The 27291-nt window shown below is 40.0% G+C and overlaps 1 protein-coding gene across 4 annotated transcripts; it reads left to right on the plus strand.

Annotated features, from left to right (window-relative positions):
- The first annotated feature begins 1339 nt into the window (after positions 1–1339).
- On the plus strand, positions 1340–26166 carry SLC18A2 (solute carrier family 18 member A2). Of its 4 annotated transcripts, none has more exons than XM_082222689.1 (16): positions 1340–1427; positions 4004–4154; positions 8038–8395; positions 12317–12375; positions 13003–13086; positions 13644–13736; positions 14613–14702; positions 14813–14856; positions 14941–15001; positions 17441–17536; positions 19403–19481; positions 19729–19780; positions 21093–21156; positions 22593–22712; positions 23732–23865; positions 24442–26166. In XM_082222689.1, exons 2-16 carry the CDS (start codon positions 4034–4036, stop codon positions 24550–24552), a joined length of 1566 nt encoding a protein of 521 aa, XP_082078815.1. In that variant the 5' UTR covers positions 1340–1427; positions 4004–4033; the 3' UTR covers positions 24553–26166. The 4 variants fall into 4 exon arrangements, with proteins under 4 accessions (XP_082078815.1, XP_082078812.1, XP_082078813.1 ...); XM_082222686.1 differs by lacking the exon at positions 1340–1427 and adding an exon at positions 1453–1554; XM_082222687.1 differs by lacking the exon at positions 1340–1427 and adding an exon at positions 1644–1669.
- Positions 26167–27291: the final 1125 nt, after the last annotated feature.

The raw sequence follows: 27291 nt of genomic DNA on the forward strand, positions 1-27291 counted from the left end.
GAGGTGCCAGAACTTCTCCCTTGTTCTCTTATCATCATCATCATCATCATCATCATGGCAATGGTGCCCACCTGAGAGGTGCTTAAACTGAGTTCCGCCAAGTTCCAGCTGAAGAAAAGCTCTGATCATAATTATTATCATAGGTATGCCAATGATAATGATTATGTTCAAGCAAAGAATAGTGAACTATGTCTACCAATGGCCTGAGAGAATCGGCTGTGAGTCTTGCTGGACCTGCCCCCTTCCTTGTGCTACATTACTTGTGTGGTGGACAAATGATCAAATCAGCTGTGGAACCTGCTGAAAGAGATTAGTCAAATGTTGACTTCTTTTAGAAATTAGAATTCAATTATTTGTTTGGAGGGGGAAGAATAACCATGAGATTCTCCTTTCCTCACTGCCATCTGAAAACTGTTCCTAAATATATTTTGTTGGGAGTAAAATCAGTATTTTTTCTTTATTATTTTACTTCCAAGGAATTATATGTAGGATTCGGCTGCAACCAGTACCCTGCAAGAGTCCTTGGGTAAGTGAATATATATAATGGTGTAGAAATAAACTGGCTAGCACATTTGCAAAGCTAAGCAGGGTCTGGTATGGTTTCAAATTGGATTGGAGACTGTGTGTTGAGATTCGGGGGTTGGGCTAGATGACCCTTGGATTCCCTTCTAGCTCTATGACTCAGTGACTCCATATATAGTCATTATAATTCAGGGTGATCCCTTATAAAGCATAATAATAATATAATAATAATAATAATATATTATTTATACCCCACCCATCTGGCTAGGTTTCCCCAGCTACAATGAATGCCAACAGGGAAACATAGGAGTTTAATTTGTTGTTGTTGTTGCTGTTGTTGTTGTTTAAAAACTTATGCTATTTTAAAGGTCCCTGTGGTTTAACAAAGCTGCTAAAGGACCCATGCCGTTTCTAAATATTTACACATTTGTCTATAACAAAGGAAGGTGCATCTGCTATTAGCAGCAGCGTGGAGGAGGCGAGGAGTGTCAGTATCCTGCTCAATGAGTCCCAGCTGGAGACGCCAGAAAAACCCAGCTGGCGGAGTGAGTTCTTTACACATCGCGCCCCTAGTATTTATCCCTCGCCTCGCAGCTGCAACAGGGACCAAGTGCACGGCAGCAAGCGATGGTTTTGCTGCTTTCTTCCCGGACCTCCAAGCCAGGCGCTTGCCAAAGTCTGGCAGAGCCGCCTGAGTAGAGCATCCTCCGGGAGCTCCTTGCAAGCGGGGAGCATTTGGTCCAAGGCAGCGGCGAGGTGACGCGGGGAGTAAAAGCGGGGGCTGGGTGGAGGTGGGGCTGGGAGAGACGCTTGAGTCGAGCTGGGTGCCTGCTTGGAACAAGCAGCGCCCCAGAGGAGTCTATTGGGAGCGATAAGGATCTGGCGTGACGTCAGAGAGGAGTCTGGTAAGTGGAGCTGCCCAGAGGCGCTGGGAGCTCTTTCGAGTTCTGCTGGAGAGGACGAGGCAGCGTTTTGCTGAGGCGGAGGGCAGCAGGCAAGCAGCGGCTGGGGGAGCCTCGCCCGCCCAGGAGGGTAAGCGAAGCCCCTGGCGCGTGGGGAGGGAATTTAGGCGGGAAAAGGGAGCAGGCGAGAGAAAAGGCGGGGAAAAAGTGAGGGCGAGTGGCGCGCCCAGAGGGAGAGGCGTGGGGTGGGGCTGGGAGTGGGGGGCGCTCACGTGGAGAAGTGAGTGAGGGGGGCGGGCAGGAAAAAAGGGGTCACGAATGTGAGGTATACTTGGGAGGGAAACGTCGAGATTTAGGCCTTGCAAAGCAGGGGTGGGGGGAAGCTGTGCCCATGGCTGGACTGGAACACCCATCTCCCTCGACATTTATTTATTCATTGCGCACGCGGTTCTCTTCCTCCTTCAATCCCCACAACAACCCTGTGAGGCAGGGACTGACCCAGGTTCACTCTCTATCCATTACGCCACACATGCTGGATGGGGTGGCTGATGGGTTTTGGAGTCCAGTAGCATCTGTAGGGCTGCAGCTGCCCCACCCCTTCTGTGTGGGATACTGAGATGGAGCAGGGAAAGTATCTAGTTGGGCAATGAAGGTGACAAAATACTCAAACAAGTATTGAAAAAAGGGCAATAGAAGTGGTCTAGAAGCGTTAATCCCAGTAACCTTGGTTGCTGTGGCTGGCTCAAAAATTGATACTGGCACCTGTGGGTTATTAGCTTTGTAAATTGGCTGCTGTTTTTTGAAGTCCTTAAAGTAAAGGGGTGAATAGTGTGTTTTCCGCACTAAGGTCAGACCTGAAATTGGGCGAGAGTTCTTCTGAGCATGTACAAAGAACATTTGGCTCACTGCTGGACTTTCAAAGCATCTAGGTTTAGAAAGCTGCTTGTAGGTTAGAGAGAGTGGCTTCCAAGCTGGTTTAATTGTTGGCAGTTATATTTCAGCACTTTGTAGGAGAGGACAGTGGGGGAAAACAGGGAGCACAAAGGTAGTGCTCTGAAAGTGCACGTTGAGTTCACTTTATGTGTCTTGTTGTGTAACACAAGCTGGTTTTTTGGACAGTGCCAAAGATACATTCAGATTCTCTTCTGATGAATGGAGATTTCAGTCATCTACAGTGCACCCACTATATGGCGGGTTCAAAACTAAGGTTTTCTTAGTTAGCAGGACACACAGTAAATCCATGTAATGAACTTCTACCCAAATGCAATTGCAGAAAAAGAGCAACCAGTCTCTGGTGCAAAAACTGCTTTGTCAGTCAGAAGGGAGTGTAATTGTTGGTCAGCGAGAGTGTATAGCGGGGTTTACATACATTTGGTAGTTCGCACAATAATACCCCTTTGTGTTAATAGCATCCTTACTTTGTGTCCTTTGTGTGATGGACACTTCTCCAACCTGTTGAATCAGACATGATTGTTGAACTACAATTTGCCCTGTTTGCAGGTTAGAAAACAGGAGAGACATATTTTTTTCTGAAAGGGGAATTTGAGGGATTGATCAAGGTGGTGCAGGAGTCTTGCTTTGAGGCAAATTTGCCCCTTCCCCATTGTGCTGAGTATCTTGTCCTCACAGCCCAAGTTGCAGCAGTAATGTAGGGATCCCTGGTCTGGAGTTTCGACTAGGGTTTTGAGAAGTCAAATGTTAGTAATCCATTATTCCTGTCTGATATCCTGTTTGTTTATGGCCAAACTAGATTAAGCAGTGAAGAATTAGAACGTGAGCATTTTCTAATATGGGAATTGGAACAAAACATAATTCAGAGAGATGTGTTCAGTCCTCTTTGAATGTAGATTTTCTTTAAAAAATGTATATATTTGTAGCATTTGGAGTTCTAGATGTTTATGATTTGAAAGCTAAGCAGAAGATATATACTCACTGGATACTGCTGACCATTCATAGTGCTTTGAGAATATTCTAAATGAAGCTGAAGTGCTTGATGTTCTTCGCCTTGGGAAACATGTGTAGACGGATTAATTAATACAGAAGTGGAAATGAAACCTGCTGGCTAGAGATATCTTCCATTTATACCAGTTCACTTAATGCTTATACTGTATTTGAATGCATCTTTATTGCCCTTATTTTAATATGTTTGGGTTCTGGTGGACTTCATTGCTAGTTCTATCTCCACCCTTCCCCACAACCCCTTTAAATCCTACATAATTGGACTTGGCAAAGTTTTTTTTTTGGTAGTCAGTTTTATGAAAATGGCAAGTGGCTTTTGTATAGTAAATTAGAATGGTAATGCTGAAACCAGTGATGAGAGCTTGGCTGGAATTATCATTTGTTTTCATAGTGATCACAGGAAAACATTGATTTACTATTATAAGTAGGTCCCAAATGCAGCAGCAGCCTCATTGACCCCTCCCTATTATGCCCAGGAATGGAAGAGAAGCAAACATCTTACATTTCTGGTGGCAGATTGGAAATCGTGTTCTTCCTTAAGAAGGCTGCCTTGAAAACAAAAGGGGATAATGCATTTTAATTTTGGATTTGTATTAAAATATTATTTTTTATGTTTGTAGTATAAGCCATTACTCAAGGGAAACTAAACCATGGCTTGGAGTGAATTCGGTGTCCTCAGCTGGCTCAGAGAGAGTCGGCAATCCCGGAAACTAATCTTGTTGATTGTCTTCATTGCTCTGCTCTTGGACAACATGTTACTTACTGTAGTTGGTACGTAGTTGTTTTTTATTCTTTCCTCTTGTTTTTTTAACAACCTTTAAAGAAGGCTAAAATGCTACAATTGCTATGAAAGTGCAATTGATTTCTTTATAAACAAAGCTAGCCATTTGTTAGGACATATCCCTTAACCATTTCCAGTTACAATTATAATAGTATTGCTTCTGTGGATATCTGCAGGAGCCGTCAAATAATGCTTTGAATTAAAAAAAATCATAAGACAAAAATAGCAATGTAATTATTTTTTAAAAAAATCTACAGTACTTTCCTTTGTGGTTTCACAAACCAAAATGACAGTGAGGATAGGACTTGAGATGCATGTTTCCTTTTGATAGGCTCTTTTTCATCTTTGAGCTTATGAGACTATTTAGCTTTTCAAAGCTACAGCATTTGGTCATCATAGATTATGAATATGGCCACAGATGGAAAAACTTGCACCACTGCTTGTATTTAATAAGAATTGGCCAGAGAAGTAAACACGACACCCACATTATTTGACTTCAGCAAGGTATGATCAATACCAAAATACTGTTAGGTTGGTATTCAACCTAGTTTTACTCAGAGTAGACTTACTAACATTACTAAACCCATAGTGAAATCTTCTTAAACTGCGCTGCACTTGTTTTTGCTGGTCAGCTTGTAGGGCCAAGTTTGAAGCAAGTGGTTACTATCGTGGAATAACACAAGTTTCCTGCTTTGACTCAGCCTTGGTGAGCTAATTGCTCTGGGTTGTATGTGTATGCCATTACCGAGATGTTATCTTGTGTAATTAGGCGTCAAAAGGTGGGGAGGAATGCATCCACAGTGCTGTAAAGTGAGGAACCTGAGAAAGCAACATAAGAACATGATGCTTGCTGCAGTACATTGCTACCAAGATAAACCATTGTTTATCTTGCTGTCTGAATGTAGCCAATGAAAAGGCATGAAAAATTTCTTTCTATGGCATTGAATAACAAATACTCTTATGCTCAGTAGTGGACAGCATGGTGGGTGAGTTGCTTCTGCTTGCTGGGAGGGACTAGGTTCCAAGGATGCTCCTTGGCAGAATGAAGGCTCTCTTTAAATATAGACCCAAGTGTTTTAATTGTTGTTGCAACCAGTTAATAAAGTGCTTAATCAGAAATTATGTGCTGTAGAAACTTTGAAGATTGCTTTATACTTGTCCTTTAAGTTGGCCTCTTTTCTCAGTGGTTTAAATCCACCATGCTCTATACACGATTTCTTCAGCATTTCAAAATATCGTGGAAGTCCATTTTACAAATTCCTTATTGTTGTGCAGTCTAGGTTTACCAAAATAAACTGAAATCCATAAATTAGAGAGCTGGTGCTCTTCTGTCTTGTTGTATCTCCCCCACTATAACACACACAAACACACATGAAACCTTGAGTGTCAACCTGGATTTAATTCTACTACCAAGTCTTGTGTGTTATTGATGTTAAGGAGATTTGCTTTTAAAAAATAATAATCTGACATCTGTGGGTTTCCCCCCCTAACTATAAACCTAGCTTTGCCTTCATTATTCAGACTGCCACTTCAACATAGTGAAATAATTTGGAATGGGACTGGCTTCAAAAATGGACTTTCCAAATATTGATAACATTTGAAGTTGATTATCATATCTTCATTTTCCTGTCTCAGTTGTCTAGATTTCCTAGCTGTTCCAGTTTATACTCCTGCCTTTTCGGTGCTTTGCATCTTCCCCCTCTCCCTGCTTGAAAGCACCATGTAACTGTTTGGGTAGTTATTTGAATAACACTCTTTTATGGCCGTTTGTGCTCTAACGGGAGCAATACAATGTGTCTGAGTGACACTCTGAAGTGTTTATTTTCCTGTGTGTTTGATGTTATATTCTTGCCAGAGTTGCTATTTTGTTCTGAAATTGAAAAACAACCTTTTGCAAATTTGTTGCTGTATCACTTGGCCTTTCACATCTCGATAGAAAGGTTTCCTAAATAAATATAATTGTTGCCACAGTAAATCGATCCAGACATCTGCAAGTCATGATGCACGTAAATGACTGTTGATTTTGTCACTCATATTTCCTGATAAAACATGCTGCTTCACCTGCTTCTACTATTTTTAGTTCTCGTTTCCTTCCTTTCAATACAGTTAGGAGGTAATTAGGATTTTAAATCGCATGCAGAAGTTTAATCTTACCTTTCAGAGTTTAGCTTTATCCCTCCTGCATTATATAAAAGGAACGAGGTACTTAGTGGTGGAGAAGCCAATGTTATATGGGATTCTCCAGCTTTTTTATTGTCAGGAGCATGGGATCACGTAGGAGGCAGGGCCATGGTAAGTTGCTTCTCTGCCTCTTTGGTTACACTTTAAGTCTCTTTGAAACCAATAAAAAATAGCTGTGACTTAGCTCCCAATGAAATCAGTGGGACTTAATTGCAAGTCCTGCATTTCAGTCTGTCTATATCCTTTATTCTTTAATGTTCAAGCTTTGTGTAAAACAGTTTGAAGAATAAACAAACTTAATAATAAAATAAAGAACAATGAAAATAGAGAACTCTGGTAAAACGCCTGCAGAAGAGGAATATAGTGTTCCTGATAAAAGATACTGAATGAAACTTGTACTATAAGTACACAATGCTCTCTAGATGTTTACTACAACTGGCTGCGGCTGATGGGAATTGTAAATAAAACAATTCTTAGCGTATTGGAACAATTCTTGTGATGTGTTGAAGACAATAGCAATTAGGTGACTTTCAGTATAAACACCTCTTGTTTATATTTTATTCCCCACTCTTGGAATAGTAGTGATTCTTTTGCCTTAGCAAATGAAATATATTCTTTGCACCGCGTTATGAAAGGGAAGTGTGTGCATGGCATGCGTCACTTTCATTCTTGACTTTAAATGACTGGAAGTTTATATTGTAATTCAGATCAAAAATACCATTGGAGGCTGTGGGGTATGCAGGTTAAAACTGCCCCACTTCTCTTTTCATCATAACTTACCCCATTGTATTTTGCAATAATGTATCATCATGATGCTTATTTATATGCCACTGTTTCAAATTATACTCAAAGCAGTTAATCACAACAGTAAATAAAAAATAAATGTGTTCCACAAAAACAACAGATATATGAAATACATCTTTCAAAGTGTTTTATACCCACATTATCAAACCAACAAAGAAATTCATCTTATTATTATTAGCTACATATTTGCACTAAGGTGTCTCAAAGCAATTTACATAATAAAAAATGAATTACTAAATTTTCCTATTCATATGAAAAACATTCAAATCTGTTTCATCAACTGTATGGGTCTTTCCCCTCTCCCTTGACCTGTCCTCTCATACATATAGTGCCTAAGAGCTGGATTACTGGTTGCTGGTGCTCAAGTCTATCCAGAAGTCCTTCCCCCACAATATTTGATAAATTGGCACTCTCTATTTGCCAAACGTAGGAATTTTTTCCGGGAACTTTAGAGTTTAATTTCCTTGCATTTTAGAGAAATGAACTTTGCATTGAAAATGGATGCCATGCAGAACTTTGTTGAGCCTTGTTGCAAATTCTCCTGACCATATGGAAACGAGTAGGGGAGAGGGGTTGAATTTCCATCATTTTAGAAAGTAGCGGCACCTATGTTTTCCCCAAAGATGGAGGTAAGATAGGAGGATGCCCAAGGTGTCAGTGTTTCAGTTTGCATGAGAACTTCCTGCACATTTTTGTAAGGAGCACAGCTTATGATTCAGTGATAACTTATGTACTCTTCCATGATTTCTGGCAGTACGTACTGTATAACCTGAAAGCTTACACAATCTTCTTGTAATTTGATCCAGCAAAGGTATAACATTTATGTATGTTTTGATAGTGGTATCTGTATATTTCCCTATATAATATTTGTTCTGTTTGTTTTTTCAGTGCCAATTATTCCCAGTTACTTGTACAGCATTACACACCAAAAAAATGCAACAGAAATCCAAACTATTAGGCCGGAGACATCTACATTAAGCCTGAATAGTTTTCAAAGTATCTTCTCCTATTATGACAACTCCACAATGATTACTGGAAATCATTCTGAAGGGACAAGACCAGGAGATTTTTATCATGCTCGGACAGAGCAAATGGTGGTAAATATGACTAAGGCATCACCATCCTCTGACTGCCCCAAGGAAGACAAAGACCTGCTAAATGAAAATGTCCAAGTTGGTTTGTTGTTTGCTTCCAAAGCAACTGTGCAGCTGCTTACTAACCCTTTTATAGGGCCAATGACAAATAGGTATGCTCTATCTCTTACACACTAAAGTGGCATTTAATACTGATCTGCCAGTTTATATATCAGCATTTCAGAGAGAGGTTTGCCTTTTTCCTTTAATTATTTGCATTATGTGTATGTTTTCGTTGATTGCTCACATTAATGGATTGCTCTTACCAAAATATATATCTGAATAGTAAATCTCCTCTAAGCCTGCAATATTTTTTAAATAATGGGCTTCTATTAGTTATGTTAAATAAATTTAACATCTCCTTCCTTCTGTATTCCTTGAATAGCACTTGTTTATGAAGGCTTTTGTAGAAAGAGGGAACCTCTTTTATACCAGGGTAAATGCCAGCATGTGTGAAGCAGAAATACATAACAGTGGTTGTTATACTTGTAAATTTTTTGAAGATTGATCTTTGTCTTCAGAACTTTTCAATATCATTTCATACAACTACAAAATATGAAATTATAAGATTGAAGAGCTTCTGAAGGTTTTGGATTTTTATATCTCAGAATAATATATATAATCTAAATCTAAATCTAAATCATGATGATGTTTGTAACCTATCCATCCGACTGGGTTGCGCTGGCCACTCTGGGCAGCTTCCAGCATATTCCAAAACACAATAAAACAGTATCTCATACAAACAGGCCACCATCTTGCTTGGTTAATTAAAAACTAGTTGGAAGTCTGGGAGTGAGGGACCAAGACCCCCAATTTCAGCAGGTGCCAATGTCCTCAGCCTAAGGGAATTTGTATCACAGGTCATAGGCTGGTCAACTCGGGAGCAGAAATTGGTTGCAGGCTGTGCAGCCATCTATTCTGCTAAGGCCAATTGTGTTGCCACAGTAAGTTGCTTTATGGATTGAGAGGCAATAGGCATGCTTGAGTGAGGAAGGCAGGTTTTATTAAAGCACAAAAAGCATATAACTGAAGAATGCACACTTAATGGATCACAGTTTAAACAGACTATATAAGGCATATTACTGATAGCTAAGCAGAGCTAAAAATCTATAATAGTGTATCTCATGCCCTTTCTGCTGCTGGGGAAATCCTTGCACTCACAGAACATTCTCCATGTTGGATTCCACCCAGTGTCACAATCCTATGTTTCTGAACATCAAAGTTAAAAGCACAAAAAATAGGGGTAGAAGCAAAAGCTAACAACAATATTGTGATCCACTCCCACAGAGTGCTTAGCAACTGCTCCACCTACTAATTATGGTGGCATTTGCTGGTGATACATCCACATTAGCCATGCATGAAAGACACCAATAAACAAAGAGCAGTGAGTGGAATTCCAGGATGATGTTCCACTCACACATACTATCATACACAATGCACAATCATGTTATGAGGAAAAGGCCATAACATGTCTGTCAGAGCTTCAGTTGGCCCATTAATTAGGAGATCTGTATGTAATACCTTTATGGAACCATCATCTTCCTTTCCCAAGAAGGATTCAAGTCCTGATGCAATACCAAGGATCCCCACAAAGACAGCATGAAGAACATTGCATACATCACATTTGTATTGGTATCCATGTGAAGTTGTCCTGAAACAGAGAACACTAAAGATCTGGGATGAAAAGAACTATCAATCTGCCCTACTCCACTTTTCTTTTTGTTTTTTATACACACTATATTTAAAGCACATTCAAAGTGCATTCTTATCCTCAAATAATTCTGGGCACTGTTGTTTAAGCTGGTGGAAATGTAACTCATGGGGTCAGCTGCAATGCCCAGAATTATTTGATTGAAAATGTACTTTGAATGTGCTTCCCTGCTATAGTGTGTACACAACTTTAGTCTGGCAGCCAGATCCACAGAGCATGTGGGGTTTGCTCATCATATGTATGCATGTTCTTCCATGTTGTGAATTGTCCAGACTGCTGATGATTGCAAATGGAAAAGGGCACATGGCTCTTGCACCATTTAATAGTTGTTTAGAAGATACAATTTCAACAGGTGTTTCTTGAATGACAAGCTGTGCCTGCCTCGACTCAACTTCCCTCTTCTACACAACTATTAAAGGTGAAGAAGTCCTATCTTCTCTTTCACTTGGCTACGCTATGTGCAGACAGAACTCTTGGAACATTGAATCTGTGTTTAATTTTTATAATACTATTTTACTTTTTAAATGTATCATTGTAGAAGAGATTTCAAAATATTAAGCTGTTTAGAAGTGTTTTTAAGTAAATATGATACAAGTGAAACAGATTGTTAGTGTTTCTGCAGATGGAAAATGTGTGATAGATAAAGGTAAAGGGACCCCTGACTGTTAGGTCCAGTCATGGACAACTCTGGGGTTGTGGCGCTCATCTCGCTTTACTGGCCAAGGGAGCTGGCATACAGCTTCCGGGTCATGTGGCCAGCATGACTAAGCCACTTCTGGAAAACCAGAGCAGTGCACAGAAACGGCGTTTACCTTCCTGCCAGAGCAGTACCTATTTATCTACTTGCACTTTGACGTGCTTTTGAACTGCTAGGTTGGCAGGAGCAGGGACTGAACAATGAGAGCTCACCCCGTTGCGGGGATTCGAACCGCCAACCTTCTGATCGGCAAGCCCTAGGCTCTGTGGTTTAGACCACAGTGCCACCCGCATATGATAGGTGTATCACAGATAGAGTTTTGGAACAATGTGGTATCTGAGCTGCAAAGCTGGCTTTCACTTATAGACCACTTGGAGGATTGTATCGTGTAACAGCTGTGCAGCTAACTGTGCACAAATAATAGCACTGTGCTATTACCTTGTGCTAATACCATGTGGTATAATAAAGCAGAATTAGACAATTGTAGCAAGTATATTATTTTTCCACATTATTTCATTGCAAGAAAATAAATCTATAAATGGTTTAACGTTTAAACCATTCTTTTTAATGAACATTCTCGTTACCAGTCAGTTCTGTGATACTGGATCCATCTTTTCACACAGTCTTGGTAATTTATATATACACTGCTAGTCACTTCCTGCTTTCTATCAGCCTAACAATGCACACTTTTCTGGAGATCAATACTTTCCTTTAGCTGGAGACATACCTTTTTAAACATGGTGGATTCTGAGCTGCTTCACTTTTGCCCCTCCTGAACTACAAACTAAGCATTGTATCAGAGCATTATGAAGAGAAGTGTGCTGATCCAAAGCCTCCAATCTACCAGAATAATTGGTTGCTTAGGGTGGAAGTAGCCATTACCCAAAACAGATGCTGCCAAGAAATTAACCAAGCTAGTGTGGTGCTAATGTGTTGGACTAGGACTTGGGAGATCACCATTCATATCCCAGCTCAGCCATAAAGCTTACTGGGTGACCTTGGTCCTATCATAAGGTTGTTGTGAGGATGAAAGGTACATCATATAGTGCATCTTAGAGGAAAGGTGGGATATAAATTTAATATAATAGATAAAATGAAATCTAAACATAATTTTCTGCCTCTTGTTCCACAATATATGACAGTTGCGGTTGGCATGGTGGGGCCAAGATACTTACTTGATCTTGAAGGTCTGCTGCTTGCCAGGCAAGGTTGGCACAGTGCAAATGCACCAGCAGAGTCAATTGGGTGCTCCTGCTGGTGCACTTGTACTGCAACGCCTTTCTCAGTGCCTCATCCCACCCTGCCTCTCCTAGTAAGCAGTGGTGACTTGCCTACTGGGAGATCAGGTAAGTGTCTCTACCCCTTGACACCATCTGCTAGAAATGTGTGCTGCCCTGCCCTGTTGACAACTAGTGGCATTTAGGACCTAGCAAATGGTCCGATAGCACCTGATGCTTTAGTATTTGTTACAGCTAAATAGTAAGGCACAACGGAGAGACCACAGAGAGGTCCAGGTAACTGAATTTTCTAAAGCAGCTTTCTAGTGAAATAAGTCTTTTAATGTATGCTAAGATGCAGGAAAGCATAAACATCAAGCCAAAATATTGTGTTGGTTTTGTTTTCCAGAATAGGCTATCAGATTCCCATGTTTGCTGGCTTCTGCATCATGTTTGTCTCAACAATTAGTAAGTGCTTTTCCTCCCCTGCCTATGTCACCAAAAATTATTTTATTATATACTGGAAATGGAGGGGTGGACAGATAGGAAATACACAAATGGGGACACTAGTTTAAAGCATGCATGAGTGTACTGAGAAACTTCCCTGCTTATATTGTTCCATAACAGTATAGTATGGACATGATCATTCTTTGCTTCAGTTTGGGGGGTGTTGCTTGGTGCCTAAAATATTTGCTTTTCTTGTCCAGTCCAAAATGTTGAATCAGCAGCACTATTTACAACCCAACACAGTCAGTGGGAAGAGAAGGCTGCCATTGCCACTTTGCCCGCCTTCCTTTGCTAGTTTACAAGCAGCCGCAGAATAATTAAAGAGGAAACTCTATGCTCTTCTACTCATCCATCCGAATGTTTCCTTGTGCTGTATCCATGTTCTCATGGAGGCTTGACGTTAGCTTGGCTCTTCCCGTGCTATTTTCAGCAAAGCACTTCTGCTGGCAAGTGTGAACTGTATCTGGTTTGGGACACTTCCTCTGGTGTTTTTTATGGTAAATGCATTGTGAAATGCCTTTACAAGATCCTGGATCAATCTAGTTCAGTTTAATACAGTTGTGTTGGTGTGTTCTGTCTTTTCCACAGTGTTTGCCTTTTCAGAAAGCTATAAGTTACTTTTTATAGCAAGATCTCTTCAAGGAGTCGGATCTTCTTGTTCTTCTGTAGCTGGTAGGTATTCATATGCACTACATGATATAGATTGGTGGTTGCTAGATCTGTCATTTTGAGCAACCAACATATTCTTGACTCTGTCGTTTTAGCCAAGTATTTATTTAGTTAAAATAATTTTTCCTTTTCATTTACCGTACTTCCTCTATTTAATCAGATAAATTTTCTCCATCTAGCTTTTTGCTGTTTACAGATGAGCCGAAATGGTCTAATGACCCCATTATTGTCGCTTTTTAGAAGAATTATTGCATCATTTTCTTTTGCTTTCAAAGTTTTAAAATTCAGTTTTATAGGTCAGATGATATTAATATATTGTGTGAGGTAGGAAACATTTTACTGCATGTCGTCTTGGCTCTTGGGATTCCTTTTCCTTCTCATTTGGGTGTTCTATTTTCAACAAGCTTGCTAAGTTTAGCTTTTTTGTGAACAAATGAAGCATGTTCTTGTGCTTCATATGCACCTTGCTATTCATATCACTGTGTGATTTCCTGCCTGATTTTCACACTGAGAATAATCATCAGTACTGACTTGTCCTTTTTCGTTTACTGCTTATGCAGGTATGGGTATGCTGGCCAGTGTGTATACTGATGATGAAGAAAGAGGCAATGCAATGGGGATTGCCTTGGGAGGCATGGCTATGGGGGTATTAGGTTAGTATGAGGAAATTCATTGAAAAAGAATGTGTGGTTTCCAAAAAGAAAAAAAGGTCTATCTCTTTCATACACTGATGCCTTTATGTACCTACACTGCAATAAATGCAGGTTTTAAAATGTTCTAATCAACAGCGGCTAATGGGGTAGTGCTGCTGCCATCAGGACACCACTGCCTTTGCCTTCTTGTGAGTGACTGCTGTTTCTAACAAATTAGTATGAGTTTCCATATTGGTACAGATTGGAGAAGATATACCTGTGGTGCTGTGTAATCTTAATTATTTCTGCTGTATATCATTTAATTGAGTTATTTGCCTCAGGGTTGTTCCTTTCTGCTAAGTGTCAAATATTTCAGTTATTAATATACAGGTATCTCTTTGTCCTTCCTCTGTTTCATAAACTCATTTTAGTGACATAGCTAAAATATGCTAGAACAAGATCTGCTTGTTCAGTGCCACTTCCCCTCTTTCCTCTTCTGTGCCCCTGGAGGAGGGTTGTGTGAACTCCCAAAACAGGTTTGGTAGAGGAGGATGGAATACAGTCGTATCTTGGTTGTTGAATGCCCTGGAACTCAGACATTCTGGCTCCTGGAGGATCAAAACCCAGAAGTGGCTGTTCCAGTTTTCAAACGTTCTTTTGGAAACCAAACGTACGACAGGGTTTCTACAGCTTCTGATTGGTTGTAGGTGCTTCCTGCAGCCAATCAGAAGCTGCACTTTGGAAGTCGAATGGACTTCCGGAATGGATTCCATTCAACTTCCAAGGTACAACTGTAGTCCTGTTGCATGAGTGGACCTCATTCATTGTGTACATGCCCCACTTAGAACTATGTTGAATTCCACCCTAAGAAATGTGTAAATGACTTTTTTTTTGTAGTGGGACCACCTTTTGGAAGTGTAATGTATGAATTTGTTGGGAAGACAGCACCTTTCCTGGTGTTAGCAGCATTGGCTCTTTTAGATGGTGGTAAGTAAAATTCCCATATCTATGACATGACCAATAGCTTTGAATTGTGACATTGTCACCTACATTTATTTTTGAAAAATACCCCAACATTATGATTTCTTTTCCTGCAGCAATACAATTGCTAATTCTGCAACCATCCAGGATACAACCAGAAGTAAGTAGTTTAGTTCAACAATTATTATTTTTTAATGCTGGTATTACACTTTCCCTAAAACTGAGGTTATTTATCTGTTGATAGAGTCAGAAAGGAGCATCGCTGCTGACACTCTTGAGGGATCCATACATCATAATTGCTGCAGGTATTTGCAGTTATTGCACACTTGCATTTATTTGTTGTGGTCATTTCTGATCTGTATTTGGTAGTCTGTGGGAAGGATCACTTAGTCCGACTAAGGAAGGATCACTTGAGCTGCACGCACCAGCATGCAGCTTGTGCACATTATGGTTAAAACTATAATGTGAGCAAACAGCCAGTGTTGTTTTCAGGTATTCAGTTGTGATAGAAGGACAAATCTACTACCTTGTGCTCATAGACATATGAGTTTTTCAGGTGGAGATTATAGTGGAAAGATTACATTAGACATAACATTTTATCTTTGTAAGAACAGTGCTGAACTATTGCTTCTTGCCCTCAGGATCACAGCACTAGTGAGACCACAATATTGTTTTAGGGATTCTTCATACAGAGTCTAATGCAACTTGGCATATTTGAACAAAGAATGACAGCAGTGGTCATTTTTTTGCTGAACTGTGTTACAAGAGGAGAGCCTTTTCCCAGGAGAAATAATTTATCTGTGATTTAAAACAAATTAGACTTGAATTTTAAAGATAACAAGCTCCTTTACCTGTAAATGGCTGCAGCATGAGTCTGTTGTATTTTTTTATTGTGATCAAAAGGGTATAAACATGTTTTGAAGGTACATTCAGCACTGAATGTGCTGTTCGACAAAGTGGAGTGGCAGTTTGTAGATTCAGGGCTTCTTTACATAAGACAAACATCCTAGATTTCCAGGTAGGAAAAAATGCATGAACATAGTGTGTGCATGATGATTCCACACTGCCTGCTTTGTCACATGTACATATTGTAATCCAGAATGATGGTGCATTAGTATGATATATTGCTATGGCAAAATAAACCCATGTGTGTTTTGTTGCACACGGCATAGTACATCAAGAATATATCAAATAGTCCAAAGTTGAAATTCAGATATGTACTGACAAATGCTGTTTAGCCCATGTCCCTTACATGGAATATCACATTTTCTTTTGAATATATTAGATGCACTCAATATATTGGGACATTGTCCTGTTAAACATTTGATTAGCTGGGATCGGGCATCCTGTTAAATTAGTGGTGACCATTTCTTCACAGGCTAAGCAGCAGAGGGTAAGGCAGCCCACATATATGCATAATCATATATATAGAATTAGTGTGATCTTTGTCAGCTTTTTATGATGAAGATTAATCCTTAATTAAGATGAATTTGGGTGTGTACTTACAGTACTGACAATGGAGTCCTATTCATGTTTTCTGTGGAAGTAAGTCCTCCTGTCTTGAATATGGTTTACTCCCTAGTAAGTATGTTTAGGACTGCATCCTGAATCTGCTTATCTTTTGCACGCATGCAAGTTCATAATATACCATATGGTGAATGCCATCCACAAGTATATGCACATGTACCAAAATGTGCATTTGAATCCACTCTTAGTTCTCATTAGCTTTATCTCTCCAGGCAACAATTCTATTTTATTACAAGTGATCAATTCGCTGGAGCCTGTCTTTGCATGCAGGGGAACTCCCTAACTGCCAGATGTATCACTCTGATTTCCTTTGGACCACATTAGTGAGGCTGAAGGGGGGGGTATTGTCATCTGGGCAGCCCAGGACCTCCATACACACTGCCCAGATTTGCACCCTGGGAAGGTCACTTTGGTCTGACTTCACCCTTGGAGGTGCACTCCATTGTCTCTTGAGACAAATGGATGCCAACAAGTGATCAACGCTTCAGTTCCCATAGGGACGAAAGGGACAAAAGGCAATTCAACTAACTAAATGTCCTGGTGGATGGATGAATGTTAGCACAATGAGACTTTCCCCTCTTATCAACCTCAAATCTGCTCCAGAGAATTGGTGGGACCCCAATAACAGATTTAGGAGACGCATGAGGGGGAGCATGTTCCATTGCAAATGAGCTGACAAAAAGTTCACATTAGCACTACATTGAATACAACTGAAAGTCTTCAGTGTTCTTCTTTTATTCTGCTTCAAGTACCTGAGGAATAGGTTTTAAACAAACCTGTGTCCAACAAAGTAAACTGTTACTGAACAAAATTAGAAGTATATTTTCAGATTACAGTAATTATTTTGTTACAACCGGAGCATGTGAACCAGGTGCAATAGAATTATTGGCAAATCTCCTATTGATAACTGTGTTGCTCCTACTAGAGTTCACAGTATCATCACATGCTGAAATATTTTGTCTTTCTACTCTGAAATGCAATGAAAATAGGGAAATCTTTTGGGGGTTTTTTTTTTGGGGGGGTAACTGGAGTATATATGAAATTACGGATTAAATGACTTTCCTCCCACACTAGTAATTTAGAAGTAATCAGTGTTGTATTATTTGACAAGCAAGTCTTCAAAAGACGTTTTGTTTCTGTAAGTGTTGCTTTTTCAAGCTGTTGATTGGAATTTAAGTGAAACAATTCCAGCAATTTGTTTTCCATCTCTTTCCAAGGATCAATATGTTTTTCAAATATGGCAATTGCTATGCTGGAACCAGCTTTGCCCATCTGGATGATGGAGACAATGTGTTCGAGAAAATGGCAACTCGGTAAAGTGTTTTCTTTCATTTATTGTATTTCTGATCCTGAGAATGTTTGTGATTGCCATCTCAGATCATATGACAAATGGTAACATTTTTTAAAAAATGTGTCTCTAGACAATTGAGTGAATACTGAAGATTGCTGGTATGCCATTATATAGTTTATATTGCACATAATCAAGGGACACTTTGGTACCTATTTATTGGGGAGGCAGTGGAAGACAGGAGTGCCTGGCGTGCTCTGGTCCATGGGGTCATGAAGAGTCAGACATGACTAAACGACTAAACAACAACATCCTGATTTCAATGAGAGGTTATATGATGCTGTCATTGAGCATTCATTTTGGTTGGTTTGTTATGCACTGTTGCATCAAGCAATTGTTAACCTACACAAAATGTTCCATACCCTTTTATATCTGTGTGTCTTTCTCACTTCCTTTCCCCAAGTAACTCCTTTACATTCCACCTGTTTTTCAGCACACCCCACCAGTGGCGTAGCGTGGGGGGTGCCAGGGGTGCCGGCCGCACCGGGCGCAACATCTGGGGGGGCGCGCTCGCTGCCTCCGGAGTCGCCGAAGAGCCTCGGGCGCGGGCTGTAGCAGAGCCGCATGTCTCGCGGCGCCCGGCTGAAGGCACCCGGCAGGCAGCGGCTCTCAGCGCTCGCCGCGGAGGACGCGCCAGGCAGCCCCTCCTCACAGCCCCGCCTCCGCCGCTGCTGCTGCAGCTGCTGGGCCGTTGCATTTTCCTCGCCTCTCTGCCCCCCTCCTCCTCCGGGCAAGCGGCGTCATTTGGGCAGCAGCGCCAGCGGCAACTCGCAGGTTAGGGGTTAGGGGGGGCGCAAATTACGTGCCTTGCCCCAGGTTAGGGGGCGCAAATTACTTGCGTTGCCCCGGGTGCTGACAACTCACGCTACGCCGCTGCACCCCACCCCGGTTGTGTCAGCTTTCTGTGTGCGCTGAGCATGTTCATTCTTCATTGGGCTGGTTTATTCCCCTTCCCTACTTTAGTGTTTGTTCCAAAGTTTTTTTGGGTTGTTTTTTTTGTACTTCTGTAGATCTCTAGATATCCTGTTCTTGTGCATGAGTGATATGGTTTTGGCTACAGAAAGGTGAACCGCTGAAGTCTTTCGAGTTTGGTGTTGGTATATATGGCATTTTACATTTATCATAACCCAAGTTCAGTATAGGAAAAGAGAATATGTGTGATCAAAGTTATTACATATGTATCCTGTCTTTTCTCCAAGAAGCTCGGGGCAATGTGTTGGGAGTTTTACCCATTTCATCCTTATAAATAACCTGTTGTTTTCTGGGGGTGAGGAAGGAGAGGGGCTGAGCCTCACTGCCATTACATGATGACATGGGACCTCATTGCTGTTCCACCTCCAGGCTGTCAGATGTTTGCCTGCCTTCTGCCCCCTCCCCTTCACTCTGGCTGGCATGAGCAGCAGGGCTGCAGATGCAATTTGTCCTCTCTGTTTGAATAAATTCTGCCCCTGTCCAGGTCTGGATTGCAGCCTTGGATTGCAATACTCTTAATATTAATTCATCTCCTTTTAACACAGTTTATTATTGTGTTTAATTTGGAAGCTACCTTTCTTTTGTTTTATACACACACACACTACTTCACTTATGCACAGATACTGGTGTCTGATAGCAAGTATTATTTTTTAAATATAACAATGGTCTAAATTTGATGGATAATCTTGCTAGATCAAACAAAAGGCTTGAAACAAACCGGATATTAATTTTTTTTTGGTTCAGGCTGAAGACCTTCATTAGATATGTTCTAATCAAAACTGCTGTGTCTGAACTTATTGCTTTTCCCAATGCTTCACAGAAACCAATGTTGATAAGATAACCCGTTCATATTTTTCAGGCGTTGCTTTTATTCCTGCCAGTGTATCTTATCTGATTGGAACTAATATTTTTGGGGTCCTTGCACACAAAATGGGACGGTATGCTGAATTTAAACATTATCTAATTCCTTAACACAGTTGTACAGTATTTTCTATTCTTTCAGTGTTCCTTCAGGTAGCTGCATTATGAGAAACAAACTGCAGCTTTCATGATAAATAAATTAACCTGCTGCTTTATTTTAAAGTTAATATTTTAGTACTAATTGTAGTAGAAATGCTGAAGTAAAACACATGTTTAGTGCCTACGTTTCTTGGTGTCTAAAAGATAATGTTTCTTCTTTCATAGGTGGCTTTGTGCTCTAATTGGGATGGTAATAGTGGGAATAAGCATTTTGTGTGTGAGTAAAAGTTGATACTTTGAAGAGCAAATTCTGTTATTTCTATAATTTCTATAATTTACTGATGGTTCTATCCTTTTGGTGTGGGTATTTGTAGATGTAAATTGGGGGAGGGTATTTGGGATTCAGTGATGACACAAACTTTCTTCAGTCTTATTTTGAATGTAATCCCCTGAAGGGTGCTGTAGCATTCGTACTTTCTTGGTTTCATGCATAAGACTATGGAGAAGAGAGCTGCGGGAAGATTCTATTATATTTGTTTTTTATCTGGGCTGTCTTTATTTGTTGTTGCACACAGTCTCCTCATTTACAGCAGCGTCACTGTGGCTGATTAGCTTCTTTTAACTTGAACCTAAACTGTTATGGGTTATTAGATGTTTCATGCTTGATGCTAGTAGGGAGCAATCATATGCTGCTTGGGAGGGCAGCTGAAGGGCCCTAATGAACTGTGGACCTCTGTGGGTGGGTGGAATGAATGGTGTGGCATGATGCCCCTGGTGTGGCAGGAAAAAGCTGCCATTGGTGGGGCCAGGATCAGGACACGTTTGGGGAGTGCCACGTGAGGCTGTGAATCTTCATGATCCAATTCCCTCTTGTTTCCCCAAAATCCCACTTTTAAAAGGCTCGACTAAACTAGTCCAAAGCTGGAGCTGGCATATTTAATTCCCTTCCATTGCCCATAATATGAAGAGTGCAGGAAAAGGATACCCTGGCCACTGCACCCTTCTCCTTGCACCCTGCCCTTTGATCGCTGTATGTCAGAACTTACTGACTACAGTGCATAATAATAATAATATTTTATTATTTATGCCCCGCCCATCTGGCTGGGTTTCCCCAGCCACTCTGGGCAGCTTACAGAATCTATAAAACATAATAAAGCATCAAACATTAAAAACTTTCCGATACAGGGCTGCCTTCAGGTGTCTTCTAAACATTGTATAGTTCTATTATCTCCTTGACATCTGAAGGGAGGGTGTTCCACAGGGAGGGCGCCATTACTGAGAAGGCCCTCTGCCTGGTTCCCTGTAACTTCGCTTCTCGCAGTAAAGGAACCAGAAGAAGACCCTTAGAGGAGGACTTCAGTGTCTGGGCTGAGAGTGATGGGGGTGGAGATGCTCCTTTGGGTATACTGGACCGAGGCCGTTTTCAGTGAAAGCAGTATGATAAACATTAGCAGAAAGCTAATAGATCAGATTAAAGCTAATAGATCAGATGAAAGAAACACTCACCAGTAATTAAATGAAGGTCATATGATACAATCTAGTAAGCAGCTTGATGTTTGATTTTGAATGTTTGATTTTCTTTTTTTCAGGTGCCACTTGCTAGAAATATATATGGACTCATAGCACCAAATTTTGGGGTTGGTTTTGCCATTGGTAAGGAAAACACAAAATACTTGTTTCTGTTTTTTGATGTATTCTATTTTTTTGTGAGTCGCTCAGAGACTCAAGTAAAACAATAGAAATAACTAACCAATCACATTGGTTCTGCTCTCCAACAAAGACCTGCCCTCCCCCACAAAAATCCTGGCTCCACCCATGCTAATAGGGTTAAAAAGAATCTGCACTTTAATATATTTGTTAATAGATAGGACCCAGTTTAGATTTCTCTAGATGGGGTGAATGTCCACCTGTGTGATAACTGGGGAGTAGTAGTCCTGCCAGGTGCGCATTCATGTTCTCGCATTTCAAGTAAGGGCTGGTTCATATGCACCAGGCTAGTGACTGATGGGAAAAGGGAAGGAAGGGGAAAGAGCTCTGTTAACTTATGGGGATTGCCTCCCATGCTCTGCTGTGTTCTAGAGTTTAATAATTATGTTGCAGCATATCATCCTAAACAGTAAGGCCCATAAGCAGACTTTCATGTGTGGCTTTGCTTACCAAACTCTGTATGGATGTATGTGCTTAAAAAATCAAGGGAAGCTGTGGATGTGTTGATCCTTTCTGAATTGGGCCTGCTTGTGTGCATTTCCTAAGAGATGGTTGATTTTGGGGGGATGTTGGCTCTGAATCCAGAACCCTTCCCAGCTTCCACTGCTAATGGGTGATCAGCACTGCCATAGCTGACTTTAGCTGCCACTCACAGCAGTGGGTGTGGCCCACAGCTACAGGTGAATAATTCTGGCTTGGGCTTTAGCTTCTGGGGGGCAGGTGGGGGGCGGGTCAGAGAACTTAAAATTCTTTGTAATTTATATGACATAAATTTTCAGATAGTTTTTTTAATGTAAATTCCCTACTGTTCCTTTCCTTTCAAATAGCAATTTATGTATTGCTTGAAATGCAACAGGTGAACAGATTCAAGTTTAAGTAATTCAACCAGGCATATTAGCAATCTCATCTTATTTCAAGCAAGTGTGTTTAGACTGTGCTGAGAGTAGTAAAGTCATGTAAGTGTCTTTATTATACAATGAAGGACAGGTGATGAAATAATTAGATATTTAGAAGTTTATCTTCTTTTGAAGGTCTTAAAAATTCTCTGAATATCATGTTTTCCAATTCTGGAGAAAAGGGTCAGAGGGTTGTGCAAGATTATAACTGTATTAGGTTTTGTGAAGAGGGTGGTTTTGCATTTGCTGGCAGATCTTTTGTTTAGGACAATGGCACCATCTTAAAATGAAAAAAACCTCATACATTCAAAAATGGTATAAGGAAAATTGAACACAATATATTGGCCATAAAAATGAGCAAATTATCTCACCATTATGTTTTTTCATATATTCATGCTTTAAAGTAAGTTTTCTAAACTGTGGAAAGAGGAAAAATGAAAGGTCTTTCTCAAAATAGCATTTGTTTTCTCCCTATCTTATAACCAGGGATGGTGGATTCTTCGATGATGCCTATTATGGGTTACCTTGTTGATCTGCGCCATGTTTCAGTCTATGGAAGTGTCTATGCAATTGCAGATGTTGCATTTTGTATGGGATTTGCTTTAGGTAAGAGCTGAATTTGCTTCTTGAAATGCATCTAACAGTACCAAAAGGATATTACAAAGGCCTTGGAGCAAATGCTGGCAATGCCAGCTGCCTGGTAGGCTGCAGCAATAGTGGGGTTTGCTGCATAAAATATGCAGGTGATGAGGCTGTAGAAGAAGGTAAGAAATATCCCTTTCCCATTGGCACTATTAGCTGTATCACACAGAGGCTGTAGTCATGCTGTTCAGTCTCCACACTATTGGGGTAAATATCTACCCAAGTCTCTGTTAGGACAAGGCAATTGCATTGAAAACTCCATCAGCTAGACTCTCTTCTGAACTGATCAATAAGAGTGTTCTGCTTACATACAGAGATAACAGCTTTTAACAGGGATGACAAAGTTGTCACAACCTGGTCAGGAAAGAACAGCAAGAAACTAGCTAGGCTGAAGTCAAAACCCCTGACATTCCATTCGTCTACATTCATTTTCTCTCCCACCTTCACACTTACTTTCTGTTTACTCTCCAAGAAAGATGTGGCCTTAAGATCTTAGCTGGCCCAGGCCTCTTATAGGCCCAGGCCCTTGCAGACTTCAGACCCATACATTCTGCTTCCACAGATTACAGAAAAAGAGAGGACTCATGAACTTGTATTAATTTGTGGCTACTGGGGGGGGGAGAGAGAATAGAGGGAAGGCAGAATACCTTTCTTTCCCTTCCATTTCTGTAATTATGGGAACTGTTGTCAAGCCTTTTGCTTGGTAATGAAACAAAAGCACTGAACTAGTGGGTAGTTTTAAAATCCATGTTGAATTTGTACTATTTTCACTGGCTTTAAAAGGCATTTAAAAAATCAATAATTTTCCAACACACAGGTTTTCAAGCATACTGTATATTTGTTAATTCTGCTCATACAGTATATTATGTTAGGACTTATTTTTTTTCTTGCTCACAGATTCTTTTAGGCTAGTTCTTGTTTTTCTTATGTATGTACCCTAATACTTTTCCTTTTTTTTTAAAAAAAAAATGTGTTTCCCAAAGGTCCATCTGCTGGTGGTGCCATTGCAAAGGCAATTGGATTCCCATGGCTCATGACCATTATAGGAATCGTTGACATCCTCTTCGCTCCTCTGTGTTTGTTTTTGCGCAGCCCTCCTGCCAAGGAAGAAAAAATGGTAAGCACAAACTTTTTCTCGCTTTGCTGTATTTGAATTCTGATATATTTTAGTACATAAGCAAATAGAGAAACAAACTATTTTGTAATGTTCTGTTTCATTAGCTGAAATCAGTATTTTGTATTGCGTGGGGTAACTTGGTTTGCACAAGACAAAAAAAATTACAAGGCTGGCTTATCTTTGGAAACCAGCAGTAACAAAGTTACTATATTTTGGGTGAAGTTTGAATTAACAGTGCATGTTAGACATCTGGTTTTCTTTGATGTGTGAGGCTTTGCCACATTGATGCTGGAATTCAAGTAACTGTGAAGAGTTCACATGGAAGGGTATTTGAGACTAACACCTTCTCTGAACCCTCAGGGTAACAAATTGTGTCAAAAACCTGAGGCAACTTTAGGAACAGTGGAATGTCTTGAAGAACCTTCAGGCGTCTGATTTCAGTGTGAGAGCCCTCAGGGTTGCTGCAGTGCATGCACAGAAGCTAGGAGATACTTGGTTCCAATTCTAAGCCATCTGTTGCTGAAAGCAATAAAATGCTTAACAGATATACTAATGCAGAACTCTGTTCTTTTTCAGGCAATACTTATGGACCATAACTGTCACTATAAAACCAAAATGTATACGCAGAACAACATCCAGTCACATCCAATAGGCGATAATGAAGAAGAATCAGAGAGTGATGAGTAATTTCTGAAAGCCATATCAAGTAGTTTAATGTATACAAGTGTTTCCTGTGGAACATCTCATCAAGACGTTTTAGTTGTACTGTACTTTTAATAGTAAAATAGTAAACAAGAAAAAGCCAAAGGTAGCTTTATTTATTGCCCTTGATTATGAAGCAGATTACCTACTGCCTTATAAAAGGAGAAGGGAAGCTTTTATAGGAGTTTGCTACAGTGTCAAGAATTTGTGCATTTCACATTATGTACTATATTTTTTATTAAATGAGTAGTGTAAATCTAAATCCAGATCTATGCCTTTAAAATGTCCATTCATTAACACTTTGCTTATTCCACCATTTTCTCTATTTGACTGATCAGCAGCAGAGAGTGCCTGAAACTAACAATGATAAATTATCTGATTGTACACTATATAAAGAAATGAAAATGTTGCATTTGTCAAATAGCTTTCCTTGAAACCATGAAATAGAATACATAATTCCCCTAATTTATATGCATTTCCCCATTATTCCTAGAGGAAAAAAATCATTGAAAAATAAAATATGGAAATTGTGAAGGATACATTTAATTGAACTCCTTCTTGGTTCATCTCTAACTACTATTTACAGATAGTAGGTACTACACCAAAAATGGCTGTATATTATGCTTTCCAACACATTTGTGCAACTTAGGTGGGGGAAAAACTATCTGTATAGAAATATTGATTCACAGTGTATTATATGATTTAAATTTTAGACAAGTGTTACTAGGTGCACACCACAAATTAAATCCAATTTGTGTCAGACACTTACAGATGCATAATACTTGCAGATGGACAATCCCTCCCATATAACACAAGAGAAGACAGTTTAGACAAATATATGACACTAGAAGCAAGACTGGTCGATGTCTGAACAGTTTCACCTAGTCAATTTGAAACTTCTCAACAATTCGGATGAAATTGTTTTTTCTTTATTTTTATTTCTTAAAGCTTTATTTTGATTTTTAATTAAGAGAGTTGCAAGACACAAATGTCTCCTGGGGGACCTGTGTGTCTGCCCAAATAATGTAAATCTAAGAGCTATCAATTAGGTAGTCAAATTTTCACTCTTGGCTGGCCCTCGGGTATGAGACTACAGAACCACAGCCTTAGAAAGTATTCCTGCTCTGGGCAGAGTAACTTGCAGCAAGGGGATTTGGAGAGACGAGGACTGTGTAGATTGCTATAAGGGAGGAATATAATACCCCTGCCTCTTCTAATTGATAGGCAACTCAGCAGTCCATTGAGCCCTACAACAGTGTTGTCCTTCATTTGGACCTGAGCTCATGAAAGGATGTGTGGTGCCCTTAGTTGTGAAAATAGAATTCCAACAAATGATAGACCATGTATCAGTATCAAATATTTAGTGTCATGTACTTGTCATGCTGTTTGTAAAACATGATCTCTGTGCCTTCTTTCATTTATCAACAGATGGTTTGTGTCTTAAAGCAGACACTTTGTTTACATATTTTTGTAAGTGTATATATATTGGTCAAAATTAGAGATGCTGTAGATTAATTATTGTTGTTAATTATGCAGAAAAGTAACAACTTGGAATGTTATCATTTCTTGGAAAAACCCCAAAATAAACGGTGGACAATTTGATGTTGTTTTGCTACAAGTGATGTACAGATTAGTAGAATGACTCCAACATTGTCTTCTAGGAAGAAAATAGGCTTATGATTTCATCATGCTGTTGCACTCTTGCTGTAACAGCTCTTGATATGATCATACGAGAGCTTAGGGGAAGCTGTTTCAAACCACACCTGTTCCTGCATGCTGTTTCCATATCCTTAAGTCAGCACCATTCCTGTAGCACAGGACAGTAAAGTGACTGATAACAAGAGTACTCTGTTGTGTGTATTTTGCAAAGGGTGCTTCTATAGCTGTAGTTGCAACTTCTGCTGCAAAGTCACTTAAGAGTACAGGATTTGGTCATATACAAATTCAGACTGCTTGACTTAACTTACAGATAAATGTTTGTGCTTTAAACAGATTTTCACTTGCGAAAACAGAACGTCTGTCTCTGTTCCCCCTGTGGAACAGATGGGGGCACAGGGAGAGAAGATGAAGCCCTATTTATTGCAGGAGCAGAATGCTGCTCAGAGTTTTGGATATAAGCCTGTTTTATTTTGTTATATAGGGAGTGGCCAACTCCCAAGAGACTGCGATCTACTCAGAGTTTAAAACTTGGCAGTTCAGATTGAGCTTTTAGGGAGGAGGAAAGCCCCATTTTTTAGGGGTTCAGGTCAAAGTTGTTGAGCTTCTTTGGGGGGGGGAGCCAGTGATCTACCGGAGACGTCCAGTGATCTACCCATTGGACATGCCTGTACACTATCAAAATGCTTCTGAATGGTTCAAGTTACAAATCAAATATCCTGTGATAACTATTCAAACATGTTTTTAAGCTTTTTCTAATGGAAATAGTACTAATGCGAATAATACATGGTTTCAGTAGAACCTTGAATAATATACCTCACCCATCAGACTGGATTGCCCTAGCCACTGTGGAAGTGAGATCTATGTCATAATGTGTGTATCTGAAGAAGTGTGCGTGCACACAAAAGCTCATACCAATAACAAACTTAGTTGGTCTCTAAGGTGCTACTGGAGGGAATTTTATTTTGTTTCGACCACGGCAGACCAACACAGCTACCTGTAACTAGAACTATGTCATAATGGTTGCATTTGTTTCAATACTTATCTGAAAATGCTGTAGTCTGCATA

Source organism: Podarcis vaucheri (assembly GCF_965113315.1).
Source record: "Podarcis vaucheri genome assembly, chromosome: 5".
Taxonomy (NCBI): Eukaryota; Metazoa; Chordata; class Lepidosauria; order Squamata; family Lacertidae; genus Podarcis; species Podarcis vaucheri.